The 15,823-nt window shown below is 45.6% G+C and overlaps 1 protein-coding gene across 2 annotated transcripts in view; it reads left to right on the plus strand.

Annotated features, from left to right (window-relative positions):
* Positions 1 to 15,823, plus strand: part of XPO7 (exportin 7) — an 86,489-nt gene that overhangs the window by 39,332 nt on the left and 31,334 nt on the right. For both annotated transcript variants that reach the window (XM_078861593.1, XM_078861594.1), the window contains 3 exons: positions 3,232 to 3,320; positions 5,389 to 5,496; positions 6,198 to 6,280. In XM_078861593.1, coding sequence (XP_078717719.1) covers positions 3,232 to 3,320; positions 5,389 to 5,496; positions 6,198 to 6,280 — 280 coding nt within the window. The remainder of the gene's footprint in view (positions 1 to 3,231; positions 3,321 to 5,388; positions 5,497 to 6,197; positions 6,281 to 15,823) is intronic.

Here is a 15,823-nt window from a genome sequence, read left to right on the forward strand (position 1 = left end):
GGAGGCAGTTTTTGGTGGATCCCGTAGGTTTGTGAAGCTCTCAAATTCACTGGCCTACAAGTTGGTCAGGAGATGGCAGTAGAGTAAGTGAGTTTGTCAACTCATCTGTGTTGAACTATTGAGTCTTATGCCATCATGGTATGTGTGGGTAATTTCTGGGTCCTTTATTTTCTTCCCAAGTGTAAAGCCCTGCTTAAAAAATTAATTGGCTGAGCATCGCAGTGAAAGACCCTCTTTCTGACCCTGATAAACGGATGAAATTTAGATGGCAGATCACTGTAGCCGGCCATACGAGCAGTCAAGTGAGTGAAGAAACCGAGCCTATGATATAGTACCATTTGATCATTCTCTTGACATTCTAAATAAAAGTCAAGCATCATTATTAATAAGCGTGTTTAGATCAGGCCTCATGCTTCAGCCGCAGATCATTTTTCTACGTTGAACCAATCCCCATTCATTTGTAAATTGTGCAACAACCATCGTGTCCATTCATCGATCGGTTAATGTGGGATGATGCACCCTGCCCGGCCCACGAGACCTGCTGTAGCCTCGCTTTTGTGCAGATGTCGTCATCACAGGCTCGCCGGTTGATGGAGGGCCTGCCACCCAGTGTGGCTTCGTGGGCCCGCGCGGCTTTTCGCGCAGTGTGTGTGGCAGTGTGTGCGCTTTGGTGGCGATGCGCTCGGGGGGTAGTCGTCGTCGTCGTCATCGTCGGCTGTTTGTTTGTTTGCTTGATTGGCAGGCGTATCGTGCAGGAGCAGCTGTTTGATTGGGCACCCGCCCCTCTAGGCCTGGCCCGCGGGCTCTGCCGTGCATGAATAATGTATTTGAAATTTATTTGTTGCGCTCTCCCTTTTAGCTGCAGTTAATAAAAGCGCGTGTAAATTCCGAGTGGGAGGCCTCGCGGGCCTGTCCGGACCCCTTTGTTACACCGTGTGATTAATTACAGGCCAGGTCCTCACCTGTTTCCACGGTGCTTTTCTTTTGCAGAACTAGTCGCAGCAATTTCCTTCTTTCATTGCACCCGTGCCCTGTCCGAATTATTTATTTATTTTGGTTGGCGGTGGCGTTATTGTATTTATTATTTGGAGCCGCGCGTCAATTACTGCGTGTGTCAGCGCATCGCCATTGACTTGGAGGTCTGCTCTCTTTAATAGGCTAACAAAAAGGGTTGTAAATATTCAGGTAATTAAATGTTGTTAGACATGCTAATAAAGCAATGTCGGGAGCATCGGACCGAGTACACCTGACGGAGCCAGGTGCACTGGCAGTGCGGCGGGGTGAGGAATGGTGAAAGTGCGTTCGTGCGGAGATTTGCGCACAAGCGACGGGTAACGTTACACGCGACACTGAGTGCCAACTTTGCTAAATGCTTAACCGGACTCAAATTTCAATCCATCTTTTTTTTGTTTGATGTTTTTTTTTTCTTCGTCCGATGCTTTTTTTTTGTTCCTTTTTACAAAAATGTTTTTTTTTTACTTCTGGTTCAATGCTAGTGGGATAGATTTATGTCAAAATTCACGTAACTGCCACATACCAAAAAACAAACCGAACACAAGAAATGGCAAGACCCTGCCATCTATCCATTTGCTGCCATCGTCATCAGACATGATCGATGCTGCACGAAGACATCCCGATGCCATCACCATCTCATGGTTTAGCGATGGAGAAATCCACCGTGCGCTTGTACGAATGTAATCACCTGTTCTAAGCGGTGGACAGCTCCTACGGCACGTTGCTACCCTCGGCTGCCGCTCCGTCTCTCGTCTCGACCACTGACCCCCCCCCTTCTCACGACACCCTAGAGAAGCGTTTCAATCTCGCTTAGCTGTCATTGCCACCGGCATTCAAGCCAGACCTTGCAATGCATTTCATTCAGCGTTAACATCAGAACTTTGCTTGTTTTACCATGATATATGACACCTGGTTGGGGTAAAAAAAAAAAGCGTCCGAAAATGTATGACGTTCCACCGATCCATTCTTAGCGCTTAGTCAGGGCGCACTCATCGCGCTGCAGCGCAGCCACCAGGACACGGGTTGCTGCTCCTTACTGATTGACGATGGCCAATGCATCAACTGCTTTCAAGTTGGCTGAAGTGCGTAGCAGCAAACGATTCCGGATCGCGCGGAATGTCCCTTATTATGGCTCGGCGCATGGTGCCGCGTACAAAACTATGGGCAGAACTCCTGTTGCCTCAGCTAACAGGACCGGCATACTAAGGAATCACAATTGTTATTATAATATAATAACGCAATTTTTTTGTATGTATGTTGAACTTCTTCCGCACCGTATGTAGCCAACCGTGCTAATCAGGACCCAGTGCAGAAGCATTCCAAGCTAAAAAATAATTCTTAATGAAGTCTAACACTCTCAGTATTTACATTTAACAGTCTCAAGCAATGGCACTGCAATGCAATGGCAGCAGAAAACGTAAGTGATGATTTAATGATATGTCAAGGCTGTACTTCATCAATAGATATTTTCGGCATTAATCATTAAACATTTACAGATGTAAAATTCTCACTTCGTCTGTAGAGAATTTAACTAGGGTGTACTATCAGCTGAGTACCAAGTTCAGGAATTGTTGCTAGTTAGACTCCAGATTCAATCACAGAATCGATCAATTGTTTTTATATACTGCTGAAAATGGCTGCAGGAGTGATGTGAACCCATTACATATAAGACATACAAATCAAAAATATTCCACCTTGCATTTACAATTCGACTGATGTATCATGAGCTGAAGAGCCTCTATTAACTAACAAATGTATGCAGCAGTAGATAATGTCTGATGATTGGGCGTCTTATCGTTCATCCCCCCACTGCTCCAGGGATTTGGAGAAATGTTAAGATTCAGGGTAGCGATTTGATTAAAGAATCAACTATTTTTGTCGTCTCATTTGTATTGTTGCTAACGTGTTCTGTTTTGAGTGTACAATGTTGCTCACGCCTTTGTTTTAAATGTAACATTAGTGTAACATGTACATGTAATTTGTGTTAATTGGGCAAAACGATTCTTACATGTATTTTATACATTCATCGCGATCGTACTAATCGATTTTGGCCGACGAATCAACGCGTCACCACTCAATCACTGGATTAATGCTGTAACAGAGTTTACACATGGCTCATGACGAATGTATACTTAAAAAGTCCGCATGTAACCGTTTACTCGTTTTAAAAAAATGTGATTTGTTGACTTGTTGCCATGTTCTGTGCTATTTAAACAGAGGACACTCGTCGGACTCGCGCGGGACTTAAGAGGAATAGCGTTCGCTTTCAACAGCAAGACCAGCTACATGATGCTGTTTGACTGGCTGTATCCTTCACACAACGTAAACGCACTGCTCCTTCCGCCAATGAAATGGGACGCTCACCTCTGTTTGCCAGAGGTGCGCACACAACGCATGTCTGCGTTTAACTGATACAGTGATGGGGATTACCAGGGATTAAACGCTGCTGGTGCTCTATGCCTCTCCTCCCCTCAGCCTTGGCTTTTGTTTGCACTGTCCGCCGCGTTGAGTCTCGACTTTACGTAACAAATGCCACATCAAAAAGTAAAATCGGGATGCTTAATCGCCTTAATGTGTGCAGATAGGTTATTTTCGCCAGGTGTCATTGCGCAGCAGACTAACCCTTTGCGTGATACACGTTCTATTTTTTTGTTTAGGTATAACAATCAAAACTTCTACGTGTTGTTCAGATGAGTTTGCAAAAAGCAAAGACCACAACAGCAATATTATTAGGCGTTTCAAGGTGGCTTATGCCAACGTAGATAATTTAGTATGCAGCAGAAGATGGCAGTAGAGAGCGTACTTTGACAAAAACATGTTTTTGTGCTGAAGCGACTGAGTGGGTGCTTACCTATAGAAGCAAGCACAACACCTGTGTACATTGAGCCTTAAACACCAACTGCCTATGCCCTGAGTTGCAGCTGCTCATTGCGACCCCCCAGCCAATGCTGTAACGGTTCAAGATTTTAGCGCTGGTCCAGTAGTTGCCACTCAAGAAGCCGTGCCAAACAATTATCAGTGGGCGTCTTTGAGTGAGATATTTTACTTCGATAATTTCTTTACTCACTGATTCATGGCAGGTACAATGCTCTCGGAAATGCAAAATTTTACAATTACTTAACATCTAGCGATTTCGGCAGTTACAAAGAAATGCATTGTCTGAGGTTATTTACATTGTTTCGTTAATATCCAGCACAAGTTTGCATTGCCTACCGTAAGTCTGAAGATTCGACCCGCCACACATGCCAAACAGAGCATTTACATGGTGGGCTACTCCCCCATGTCCCAGGTCCTATGGCCTTCAGGTCGGACAACTGTGCATACCCTTTGCCAGGGAAATACAGTAGGCAGCAGCGCCAGACGTAATGTTTTCCAGACGAATCTACGAATGTTTAGGTTGGCTACCTAAGAGTTTATTTTCATCGGAAACCTGGTCCCAAAAAGGCTGTGCCCAATATTGATGATTAAATCGCAGTAGCAAAAAGGGAACCCAGTGAAACTCCATATAGGTTTTTTTTTACATGATGCAAGAATGTGTTTGATGCGCTAAGGCCCTTTACTTAGCAAATCTGATTCACTTCAGGGTTTACTTATAGGGTACATTTTTAATTTTGAAAGATTTTAATTACTTGACGTGATTTTAGGCTTTCAACGAACAGGAGCCCCACTAAATGGCTATTTAATGCATTTTAAGGGTAATGTGTGTTTGCAATAATGCAATAAAAGGCTGTTATTGTGATGTGGGCAAAGCTGCTGCAACTGCAGCTCTTGGCACAGGCAACCTCTAACACGGCAGCTATCCTCAAATTACCTATAATGTGCACATGCTTGGCCTTATATTGCTTAATTAAAGGGTGTCCTGTTGTGCTTGATGTGGCCTGATTCAATTTGGTAAGGAAATGGCGTTGGCTCTTTACAGCCGGTTTTAACTCCTCAAAAAAGCGGTCCCAGCAGCCTCATTTGATCCTTTTTCTGATGAATGCGCTGCTTTTGCAGCTGGTAATGCGATTTCTAAAAATTTCTCGTGCTTTAAAAAACAAATTCGTAATTAATTCTCCCTCACTTTACAACCAAACACATTGTGTTGTGCACCGTGCGGTTCTGGCCTCGTTGTTGGACTGGTTCTGCTCTATTAGGGAATGTATATTGAAGTGTGTAAACTGAGCCGCTTTTAGTAATTTTTTTTAGCTTTTATTGTGGTTGCCAAAAGCAAGCGGTATAACAGTATCCAGGGCTGGAGTAGTCCACAAAAACCTGCATTAGTTGGATTGTACCTCCCCGTGCCTTGGTACCCATTCACGTCTTGGTGTAAGGTGGCCGGTGCCCCACGCTGATTTCCTTAGCGGAGCCCGACGCTGTCTCGCGCGCATGCAGCTACCCGACGTACATGCCCGTTTTCCTGCGAGCCATCGAGCTCTGGTACCTGGAGCCGGCCTGCACGACCCCCATCCTCAAGTTAGTCGCCGAGCTTGTGCAGAACAGGTAAGCGGTGGTGGGGGGGGGACCTCCTGCACAGGCGTGCGTGCACACACCGCAAGGGGCGTTCAGTGTCGCGGGCAGAGGCCTCGACGCTGGCGTGCGCGTCGTAGGGCGCCCCAGTGTTTGGCAGGGTTATGAGAGAGGACACCGAGAATGGAGGGCAGTTGAAAGCCCGTCCGTCCTAAGACGCGTGCCCTCGTGTTGTTTGAATGTAAAGCTGTGGCCGAAGTAAAATGGTGCGTGATTAAGCGAAGTGATTTGCGTTGAGATTGTATGTTTCTTCGGAAAGAATAAAAATAATAAAAAATAAATGAACGAATTAAAGATTCATTGGTGTTTCGTATTTTGAGCATAGGTATAGCGTTCGTTAATGCGATGTAGGTTTTAAGTTACGGCTGATAAAAAAAAGCTTCCAGACACATGGGCCCAAAGTATGATGGATTAACTTCAGTGAGAAAAAAGCAGTTTATTAAAAAATAGACTAAAAAGAAATATCCGATGCATTGGTCGTGGCATGTTTTCCACCCCTCCCCCTGTATACACATCCATTGCTGCTGATGCGCTCTGGTTTGCCGGTGGGCCAGGCTGTGTGTGTGTGCTCACGCCGTTTGTTGCTTACAGCTGGACAGATTGACATTTAGTAGTAATTTTGATGATCAATGCGTCCAATAAATTGCGCCAACGAATGGCGTGTGTTCCGGCAGGTCCCAGAGGTTACAGTTTGATGTGATCTCGCCCAACGGCATCTTGCTCTTCAGGGAGGCCAGCAAAATGATCACCACGTACGGTAAGCCGGCGCGTGCCGTGCAGGAGGGACACGAGCACCGTTTACAGGAATAACATCCACGTGCGCTCACACGATTTTCAGGGCCATTCCATCCCGCCCCAGGGCGTTTCATCCGGGGCTCTTGAAATGAAATAGCGAAAAAGAGTGGAGGGACGTTTTAAAACAAACGATGGTTTTCACCGGTGCCCCATTGTAGTCCGGCTCGCTTCCGATATTGCAAAAATTATTTCACGGTTTAAAATAAATATATAAACGTCCGCTAACGGCTCTGGGCGTGCCTCCTCAAATTGATGATTTTGCGAGAATGCAATAATGGTGTCGCATTAAGTTTATAATTCATGAAGAGTGAGGAGGTATAAACAAAAGGAGAAATTACATTTAGTGTGGATTATTTTAGGGTATTTGATGCATTAAAAACGTATGCAAAATGTATTAAATAAAAAACATTCGAATTATATGTTCAGTGTACATGCAATCAGAAGTGCACTTTGGCACAATCTGTCCCGATTGCCATGGTGGTAACATGACCTTGTGTGCCGATGCCTGGTGTCAGCAGGATGAGCTGTCCTTTGGCCGTAATGTCCGTGACATATGCTCTTTCGAAGCGAGCAGATGGACACAAACCCCTTTGCACCGAGGATTCAGTTTCTGTTTTTAGCAGATTTCATTTTTTATGGGTTTTTTTTTACTTTCTCATGGACTCTGTCCATTAAGTTAACTTAATGAGAAATGGGTGGTCTGACATTTATCTTCAGCGCAGTTTCACATTAATGGATTCATCAAATGATGATTATCCATTAAGTTGATTAATAATGTTAGAACACTGCAAATGCATGCCCGGTAGCAAAATATGGAGCACTATTTCATTTAAAAAAAAAAAATCATTTTCCGCACTCGTCAAATATAACTCGTATAGGCAAACAGTTTCCGATGTAGAACCTTCGACATTAATTTGCTTTGAAATCCATACAAGGAACAAATCTATAATCAGCATTGCCTTTTGGGTTTCAGACTTCGTGCATCAGTGGCTATCCTGTATCGCGGACACTAAACCCTTCACTTAAAAGCCTATTGGAGTGTTTTCATAAGGTTAATATGAAATTCATTACCACCACGCTGATTAATGGGGAGGGATTTCACTGTGTTTCTGCCGTATTCAAAGCAGACTAAGCGGTGGCCGCGTGGACCTTGGCATGTTTGCGCAGCCTTTCACTTCTCATTGCCAATCCATTCCAAAAATCCACAGCGTGGGACGATTTTCCTGCAACAGGCGTCCGTTTGGGAAAACAAATAATTATAATTTACATTTTGGCAGTAAAGTTGAGTTGATTACATTGTCATGTTTCTGCATATTTGATTTCTTTTTATACTCAACGTGAATAATATGGTCGCTTTCAATTTATTAAACTTCTATTAATTCATGTAGAGTTTAGTTTTTTGTTAAAACAAGGCAGCTCTGTTCATGTCCCAGAGCTTATTTATAAAGAGCCACTCTTTGTATTCGCAAGCAATTTCAACTCTGGGCAGGTAATAAATTTTGCCCCGGCACGGGCACACACAATGGCCGGCTTTTGCAAGAACTCGCGTGGGATGTTTCAGCAGCCACGGGCCTTCACTTAACTTCCACCAAGTGATGGCACACTTGGCCCAATATACCCTCCAGAAAAACAGAAATTACCCCATGATGCTGCGTGGAGGAACAGATGTCGTCGGCGCTTTTGTGGCCATCGCGTATACTACCCTTTGCTAATCGCCAGTCTGCTTTAATTGCTTTAATTGAACTAACAGCACCCGGCCACATTGTCCCGAAAGCAGTTTTACAGCCACTTTTGCACTCTCTTACCAGTAAACCCATTAAGAATGTAGTAACTGTTTTTTTTGCTCTCTTTTTAAAGCAATGTTATAAATAACTAACTGGGTTTATTATGCAGAGCCCTTTGGGCTCTTAGCATTTTTGCCACAGTTTGTCTGTGACCTTACGAGGAAGGCTGTGACTGTGAGTGCTGGTTACAGCGTTATGAGTATCAAAATTTAATTTGTGCATCGACGGCAGGAAGGATGTGAACACTTGCGCTGCAGAAATTGACTTGGTGATGCCCGTCTAGAGCTACCCATAAAAATCTATCTCACCGAAAACCATGCAGTCGTTGCAACACACATTTTCTCTCTTGCATACAGTCCATTGCAGTTATTGTATTTTGTTGCGAACATAAACGTGCGGTGGTAAATTAAATAGTGCACAAATGGACGGTGTTTGCATTGCATGGTTATAACTGCATTTTAAAATGTGTTCATTGCATTGGCTGTAAGAGTACCATATAATTTTATAGTATTTTGGCTTATGCGTGGCTGTATGTGTGTAAGCCTTATTATGTACATGTGGGTGTGCTTGCTAGTGGATGAATATGTTGGATAACTTTAGATGTTATTGCTATAATAATTTAGTTTGCCTATGTCGGTGCCATTAGATTGGAGATTTTGTCCGACATCCATTACACGTGATGCGTTAAGACAACATCCGGTATGTGTTTTACCCATTTGACTGCGGGTCGAAATGGGGGAGCCAAACCGTGCTTAAATATTATTGCCTATCAGCAGCGCGATCAGTGGTAGGAAGGAACTAGGCACCTTTTAGACGTCACATCTGCACTTGACTTCTCTCAGGGAGAGCCCCCCCCCCCACTCACAGCTACATTCACAGAGCCTGGCGAGCCAAAGGTCGTATAAGTATCACACGCTTGGATTAATCGCCTGCAATTACCCGGGTGCTTGTGCAAAAACAAGAAAAAAAATGTAGCGGTCAAACTGAAGGAGCGGGTAACGGCTTCCTTTAATTGCTCGCTGAGAAGAAGCAGCCAGGTTGTCAAGCTTCTTCTCCTGTTTTTGCTCGCCATCGCCTGGTGGTGTGTGGACCATCTGATAAAAGCGTAAATACGCAAACAAACGGCAGCGCGGCCCCCTTGTCTGAAGGCTGCCGTGTGCGCTCCCAGCGTGGTCGCGGCTGCCAAAACAAACAGATAGTGTTTCTCCGCCGCTAATCCGGCCGCTGTCGGTGGTGGATCCCTACGCCTGGGGACGGGAGGAGGCTAACCCCAGCGCTGCTGCTCACCGCCCCACCAGGCAGCCACCCGCCCCACCAGTCCCTCGCCTCCCGGATCGCCTTACCTGCCCGGGGCTGTTTGCTCTGTGCAGACAATGGGGCGCGGCAGCCGGAGTCAATTAGACAGGCCTAATGTCCTACCATTAGGAGCCTGCCGGCTGGGACGACCCTAGCGGGAGAGAGGAAGGGGAGGGGGGGCGGCAGGGGTCTTTGCGGCACGGGGAGTGTGGTGGGGGGGGTACAGGGCAGGCCCGGGCGGGGGAGGCAGGAAGCGAACACGCTGATAGTCCGTGGAGATACCCGGCCCTAATCGAAGGGGTGTCTGCCATCTGTCGAGGGAGCAGCACGCAATGATGGCGGAGATGCAGAGAAAATTGCAGGACAGTCTGATAAGACGTGTGTGGTATGTGGTTCTACTACCTGCCGTCCCTGTCGCGCACTGGTTAACCAAAGTGGGGAGGGGGGTGGAGTCCAGGTGTTGTTCTGATTGTGAGAACAAAAGCAATACAAATAAGAGTGGATAGATAAAAGCAAACTCGCACTACGTACACACAAAAAACCCTAAACGTTGAAACGATTGTCTTTTGCTTGAATTGATTTTCAGTGCATGTTTATTTGCAAATAATCATCCGTCAAACGTAGCGGTTGTTTACGGGCACCTGTGCACGTCCGGTTTTTACGACGGCAAGTCGGTTGTTATTTACGAGGATTTAAAGAGAACATCACAGCCGATCATAGGTGTGCTTGATGCAGTGGTTCCGATCGAGTTACAAGTGGAAGTTTCAGGTCGAATGAGAGTTTGAAATATTCAAACAGGTGGAACTGCGAGATTTATTACCTCGACTTGACTACGGTTGCCATAAATATCTCAACGTTTGCGCTGGCTTCCATCCGTGCGAACTCCGCGATTTGATCTTCTACATATGCGCATGTTTGGAAAATAGAGAAAATGCCATTAGGATGGCACTGGATGTAAAAGCATAAGGGGCGAATGCGCGAGTATTGTATTTGAGATGTTATTGAATTTAACATTGCATCGGCGATGGTGGCGGTAGCGCCGTTATTGCTCCTAATGCACAGATTGAATTTGTTCCAGTGTATTCGCAATATTCTTGACGAGTTTTCGTCGTAATAAATAGGTGCACCTGAGCAGTGTGCTGTAAACAGGCATGGCAGAAACACCGTACATATAAGGTACAACAATGTGGTTATTTTATTGCAAATATCTTTGAATGAGGCTGAAGACACTGGCATACAAATATGTATTCCGGGAGAGAATACTGTAGGATCATCGACACGCTTACAATTTTAGCAAAAAAAACTTTTAAAAAGTGGCATACAGTGCAAAGGGGAGCACTCTACGCATGTAAACATATTGATGTTCACGTTTGCAGCAATTAGCGATGAGAATGGGGAGAGAGAGAGAGAGAGAGCCTTGGCACTTAGCCATGCAGGCAGCTCACATCCGTCCATCAGCGTGTGCTATCAATTTGTCTCCATGTCCGCACTGCCCCATTCGTCTCCATCTCCGTGCACAGTACATCTGTCCACTTTGATGCATCATTTAATAGCGTGTGGCTGTTTGTGGAATAATGCCGTTTTAATTAAAATCTCAAACTCGTGTGTGCATTGTTTCCACAAGCAGCTTGATTAAGCACGTCCAAGATTTTCTACAAACTGTGCCTACTCGGTCAAAAATCTCAAAAGTGATTTCCCGTTCAAGTGAAAACAGCATGGTGGGCTCATGTCATGTTTACAGTCCTTAAGCTAATGGTGGAAATTCCACATTCATATGGCAGGAGCAAGTATATCCATAAATAATAAAGTTTTGAATCTTCACAAAGTGGTGCTCATCTCAAAGAGCCTGGAGGGATAAAGAGGCGCAGTGACCCCTGACTGGGATTTGAACTCTCAACCTTTGTATTGTGAGACACGCGCATCTAAGCATTGCGCCACCCGCCGGGGTAGACGCCGCACTTGAGTAAAAAAAAAACAAATAAATGTTCTCCCGATCGTAAAATAAGTTATTACTTTTTTGGCTCACAAACCCGTCAGATTGACACGTTGTAAATCAAAGCTTCCTCGCTTAGCTACATTTATTAATGATCATTAATAATCTTATGCATGTAGCTGCAGTGTCAAATCCATTTGCAGCAGAAAAACCTGCATGGGCTTAAAGAAACGTGGTTTTTACTAAAGATTGTACAGAAACGCTGCGGACTTACCGTGTTGGCATGCGTGCTGGCCCTGGGAGCACAGCGGTCAGGGAGTGAACCTGCGTGGGGAGGCTCCGTCAGTCAACAGCACGTAAAGACATATCTCCCAGTATAGCCTTAACGGACATTAGGGGCATGTGCTATTGGCACGTAAACACGCACGCGTGCGTCCGCACAGGTTTCTTTGCCGAGCAGAGGCAGGGTTGAGCAACGTGGTTCACAACACACACACACGGTTAACTGGTAGCCACTGTTAAACAGCGCTGTGTGAAACGCAAAAACTCCGCAGGACCATCACCTGCTCGCAGATGCGCATCGCGAGGGGATGGATGAGGTCATGAGACCACGCCGCGTGCATGCAGGTATTGGGCCGTGTTTTGATTCAGCTGCCCCCCCCCTCCCACGTTGTCGGTTGTTGCCACTTTCTGGAGCACAAAGGGGTCATTTAAGAGTGGCCCGTGCCGAGATTTGTTGTTTTTTCTCTCGTTAAATAAATAATCAAAAGGGGTCTTGGGGCCCAGGTGCTTTAAAATGAGAATCTGTTTTGCTTGCCCCTTTCATGCCACCGTGTGGGCCCTGCCTTCTGCTCTGTTGCGGCTGAGCTCTTCAAAAGCTGTCTGCGTCGAGGACACTTTACCGTGAAGAGAAGGCTTTAGTGGTGTTTTCATTCTAGTTTAAACACACTTGGACTTCTTTTAAATGAGGTGTGCTGTCATTTTAACTTGCTAAACGTCTGTCCGTCACGGTCCCACGTGGCCCATTTGTTGTGGCCGCGTGAGCCCAGAATGATCTTTGGAAGTATTTGTGTTATAATCAAAACACAGTAAAAACACTGGGATCAATATTAGTGAAACAGCAATTTCTACAAATCAGTAGAGGAATCGGATATATGAGATTCTCTCACCAAAGACATTCACATCGACTTTAGAAGATGCTTTCTGAAAATTGTATGCAAGAAATAAAGCCGTATACAGGAATGTAACAATTATTGATCCTCTGATTTGCAGATGACCGAGTTAATGTAATAGCAACCGTTTGAAATAAAGTAGAGAATTTTTAAATAACTTAAAGAGAACTATAAAGTTGTGTTCAAGATCAGCATGAGCGAAACAAAAAACACGTTTGCTGATCAAGTGAAAATAATTGTTGGAAGAACACAGTTTGAAAACAGTGCGGACCGTGTATCGCTGGGGCAATTGTTGGAGATGAATTGTGATCAAAATGATGACATAAGAAGAGGTTAAAGAGATCAGTATGGATTCCTTTTAGAAAATACAATTTGATGACAAGCAATGTCAATATGTGCCTGAAGAAGAAAGTTTTAAATCGGTGCATATTGCCCACCTAGACGTAAATAAGAAACATAGACGTTCACGGAGATTTTACAAACATCTGAAAAGTACGCAAAGAAGCGTGGAGAGGTGCGTGCTTGGAGTTGCACTGAGGGAGACTGAGGAACCCATGCGAACCAACACAAGTAAGAGACGTCATATTGACAGTTTAGAAATGTAAGCCGGCTTGGGCAGGTCACATCGCGAGAAGGGTTGATGGTCAGTGGTCGAGACTGATAGGAGAAACATGCCCAAGAGGATGACCGCCGTCCAGATGCAGGGACGATATCTGCTCATGTGCAAGAGCGCGATTGAGTATGGCATCATGGAAGTATGTGGGATTGTGATAGCGTGGGGGTGACCATCATTCAGCAGTAGGTTGATCATGGCTGATGATGATGTCCATCTTGTGAAGGGATAACGGACGTTCACGTAAAATTTAAATTGTATTAACCAGTGGAACGTTTTACGTACGGTATAAATACTCTAGAATGAAGCACTTTATTATTATGAGACGAGCAGCAAAGAAGACGTGAAGCTTGGTATGTAGTTGTTGCCATACTGCCGCAGGGCAATTTTTTTGCTTTAACGGGAATGATGACCATATCTTTACACAGGCACTCTCTCACACAGTATAGAGTTTGGTTTTACGGAGAGTGCAAAGCATACATACTGGTCACGGTCTATTGACTCAACCCAGAGACTCAGGAATGACCCACAAATCTGTACACAGTGCCTTACTGCTCTGCCACACCTGAGAGACGACAGACAGTGAAGCTGTAACAAATCCCAGGGTCAGGCCGCCTGCGTGCGCGGGTCGTCGCCATAGGTGGGGGCACGTGGTGTGGAAAAGCTAAATAAATTGGGGGTGGTGAGTGGAGGAAGGGTAGCAGTAACACGCACGTACATACGCAGAAAAGAAAAAAAACGAAAAAGGGGTCAAAGTGAAAACGGGAGCCCGGTGGTACGTTTGGAGCGCGCCTGCTGTCGGTGAAAGGAGTTTTCACCCGCGGGGCCTATGTGACCCGCCTGGTGGCGGCCACGGGTGATCGATGTCCAGTCATTCGTCTGTCACGGCCTGACCCCGCCTGCCCCGCAGCTTATGGGCGCTTTACGACCATCGCTCACGGCCGCTGTGACGGGGGAAACCTGCGAGAACTCGGGAGCGTCGTGTGGGTGGAGGGGGAGCAAGGGGGGCGGCTCCCGGTCACCACGACACTCCCGCTCCGGTATCTGTGCGAGAGTAAGATGCAAATTGGCCGCAGTTATATTCAAAAGACGGTTTTTATTCCAATAATGATGAATCGCAATCAATTCACTGCTGTAGGAAGGCTCCCTCCCCAAGCCCGTCACCATTACTCATGGTTCTGCGACTGCAATGTTCCAATTAACATAGCACCTGCACGTATCTGCGGGGGACTTCCTCTCAGGCCTGTCTCCTCCCTTGGCTGCCACTCCACCGTTAGTCTTGACCGCCAACCATCATTCCGCCTCGTCGTGTGTTTCTGCCCAACGATGAGTCGGTGGGAAAACAAGAGCCTCTTGAATTCTGCCCCGAGATTAACAATAGTACACCAGAGCAATACAAGTTTTGACCATCTATAAACTGGGTTTAGGTAGGTGAGAATTTGTCAGAGGTGTGAAAATAAAAGACTTCTATATACACACGCATGCACAAGGGGAAGCCAAGCTCTATTGAGATTGACACGAAACGCAATTTTTATCAACCCTGTTTTAGACTTGTTTTGAAGCCCCATATATATTGCACGTGTACAGCCCTTTCTCGATCCACTGCTGGATAACGGCCTCCCCACACCATGTAGGTCGTGGAGTTATTTGGCCATACTTCACCACACTGGTCAGTGTGGTTTGATGACCATGGAGAGTATAGATCTGGGGCCATAGAAGTACAGCACAGAAATTAATATTGCTCGACTGTCTACCACATAGACCAATGTTTATACAATGCACTCTTCTAAAACAAGGGGTGGAGTTGGTAGCGCAGCTTTTTTCGCGCATTGCGCTCTCAACCCGGCGACCTGGGTTCACTTCCCGCCCACGGTTAACGTGAGCGGTGAGTGATAGTGGGAGCCGGTGCTGGGCCCCTTCACCAACCCACACTGACCTGTGTGGTGAAGTATGGTCAAATAAGCCTGACGTCCGTCATGAGGTGAGGAGACCTTCATCCAGCAGTTTTTTGACAAAAGATCCCGTGAATATTTTTTCTTCATACAAATAAAATAATTTGTTCTAAGCGTTAAAAGTAATCGTGATGAGAAGTCATGAAAACCAAGTCAACGTGCACGTCTAACATTCCATTCGCGAAACATTTTGACCAACTCTTATTTAGACATGCTACATGTGTAACTTGGCAGTGCGTGTTGAGAATCTCTGGCGCTTAAAAAAAAAAAAATCCCACGACACAAAAAAAGGGTGCTCCATTAGATCTTTGTTTACACGTCGAGCTCTGGTAGTAGAACATATCACCTGTCATTCGCCTTGTGCATGTGTCATCACACCGTTTCGGGGGTGAGGTTTTTTTTTTCTCGGAGGGACGTCGACAAAGGCAGGGCTCGGCCTTCGCCACTGCGCAGCGTCCGCCCGTAAAATGCGAGTTGTCTGCAGCGAACAGCAGACAAAACAGGCGGTGAAACGAATTTAAAGCCACTCTCTCATCTGCCCGCTCGTGTGCGCGCGCGCGCAATGATTCGTCGTCCGGTAGTTGCGCCCGGCACTTCATTATCTCATAACTTTGCATGGCGGGAATTTGCTTAAATGTTCAAATACTCAATTGGTTGGGGCTTTTAACACTATTATCGTGTAAATCTTTACGTAAACTATAACACTTTAGTGCCAACTTTCTGCAGGCTGCTAGGTTGTCTTAACTGATGGTAGT

Source organism: Lampetra fluviatilis, chromosome 12 (assembly GCF_964198595.1).
Source record: "Lampetra fluviatilis chromosome 12, kcLamFluv1.1, whole genome shotgun sequence".
NCBI classification, from domain to species: domain Eukaryota; kingdom Metazoa; phylum Chordata; class Hyperoartia; order Petromyzontiformes; family Petromyzontidae; genus Lampetra; species Lampetra fluviatilis.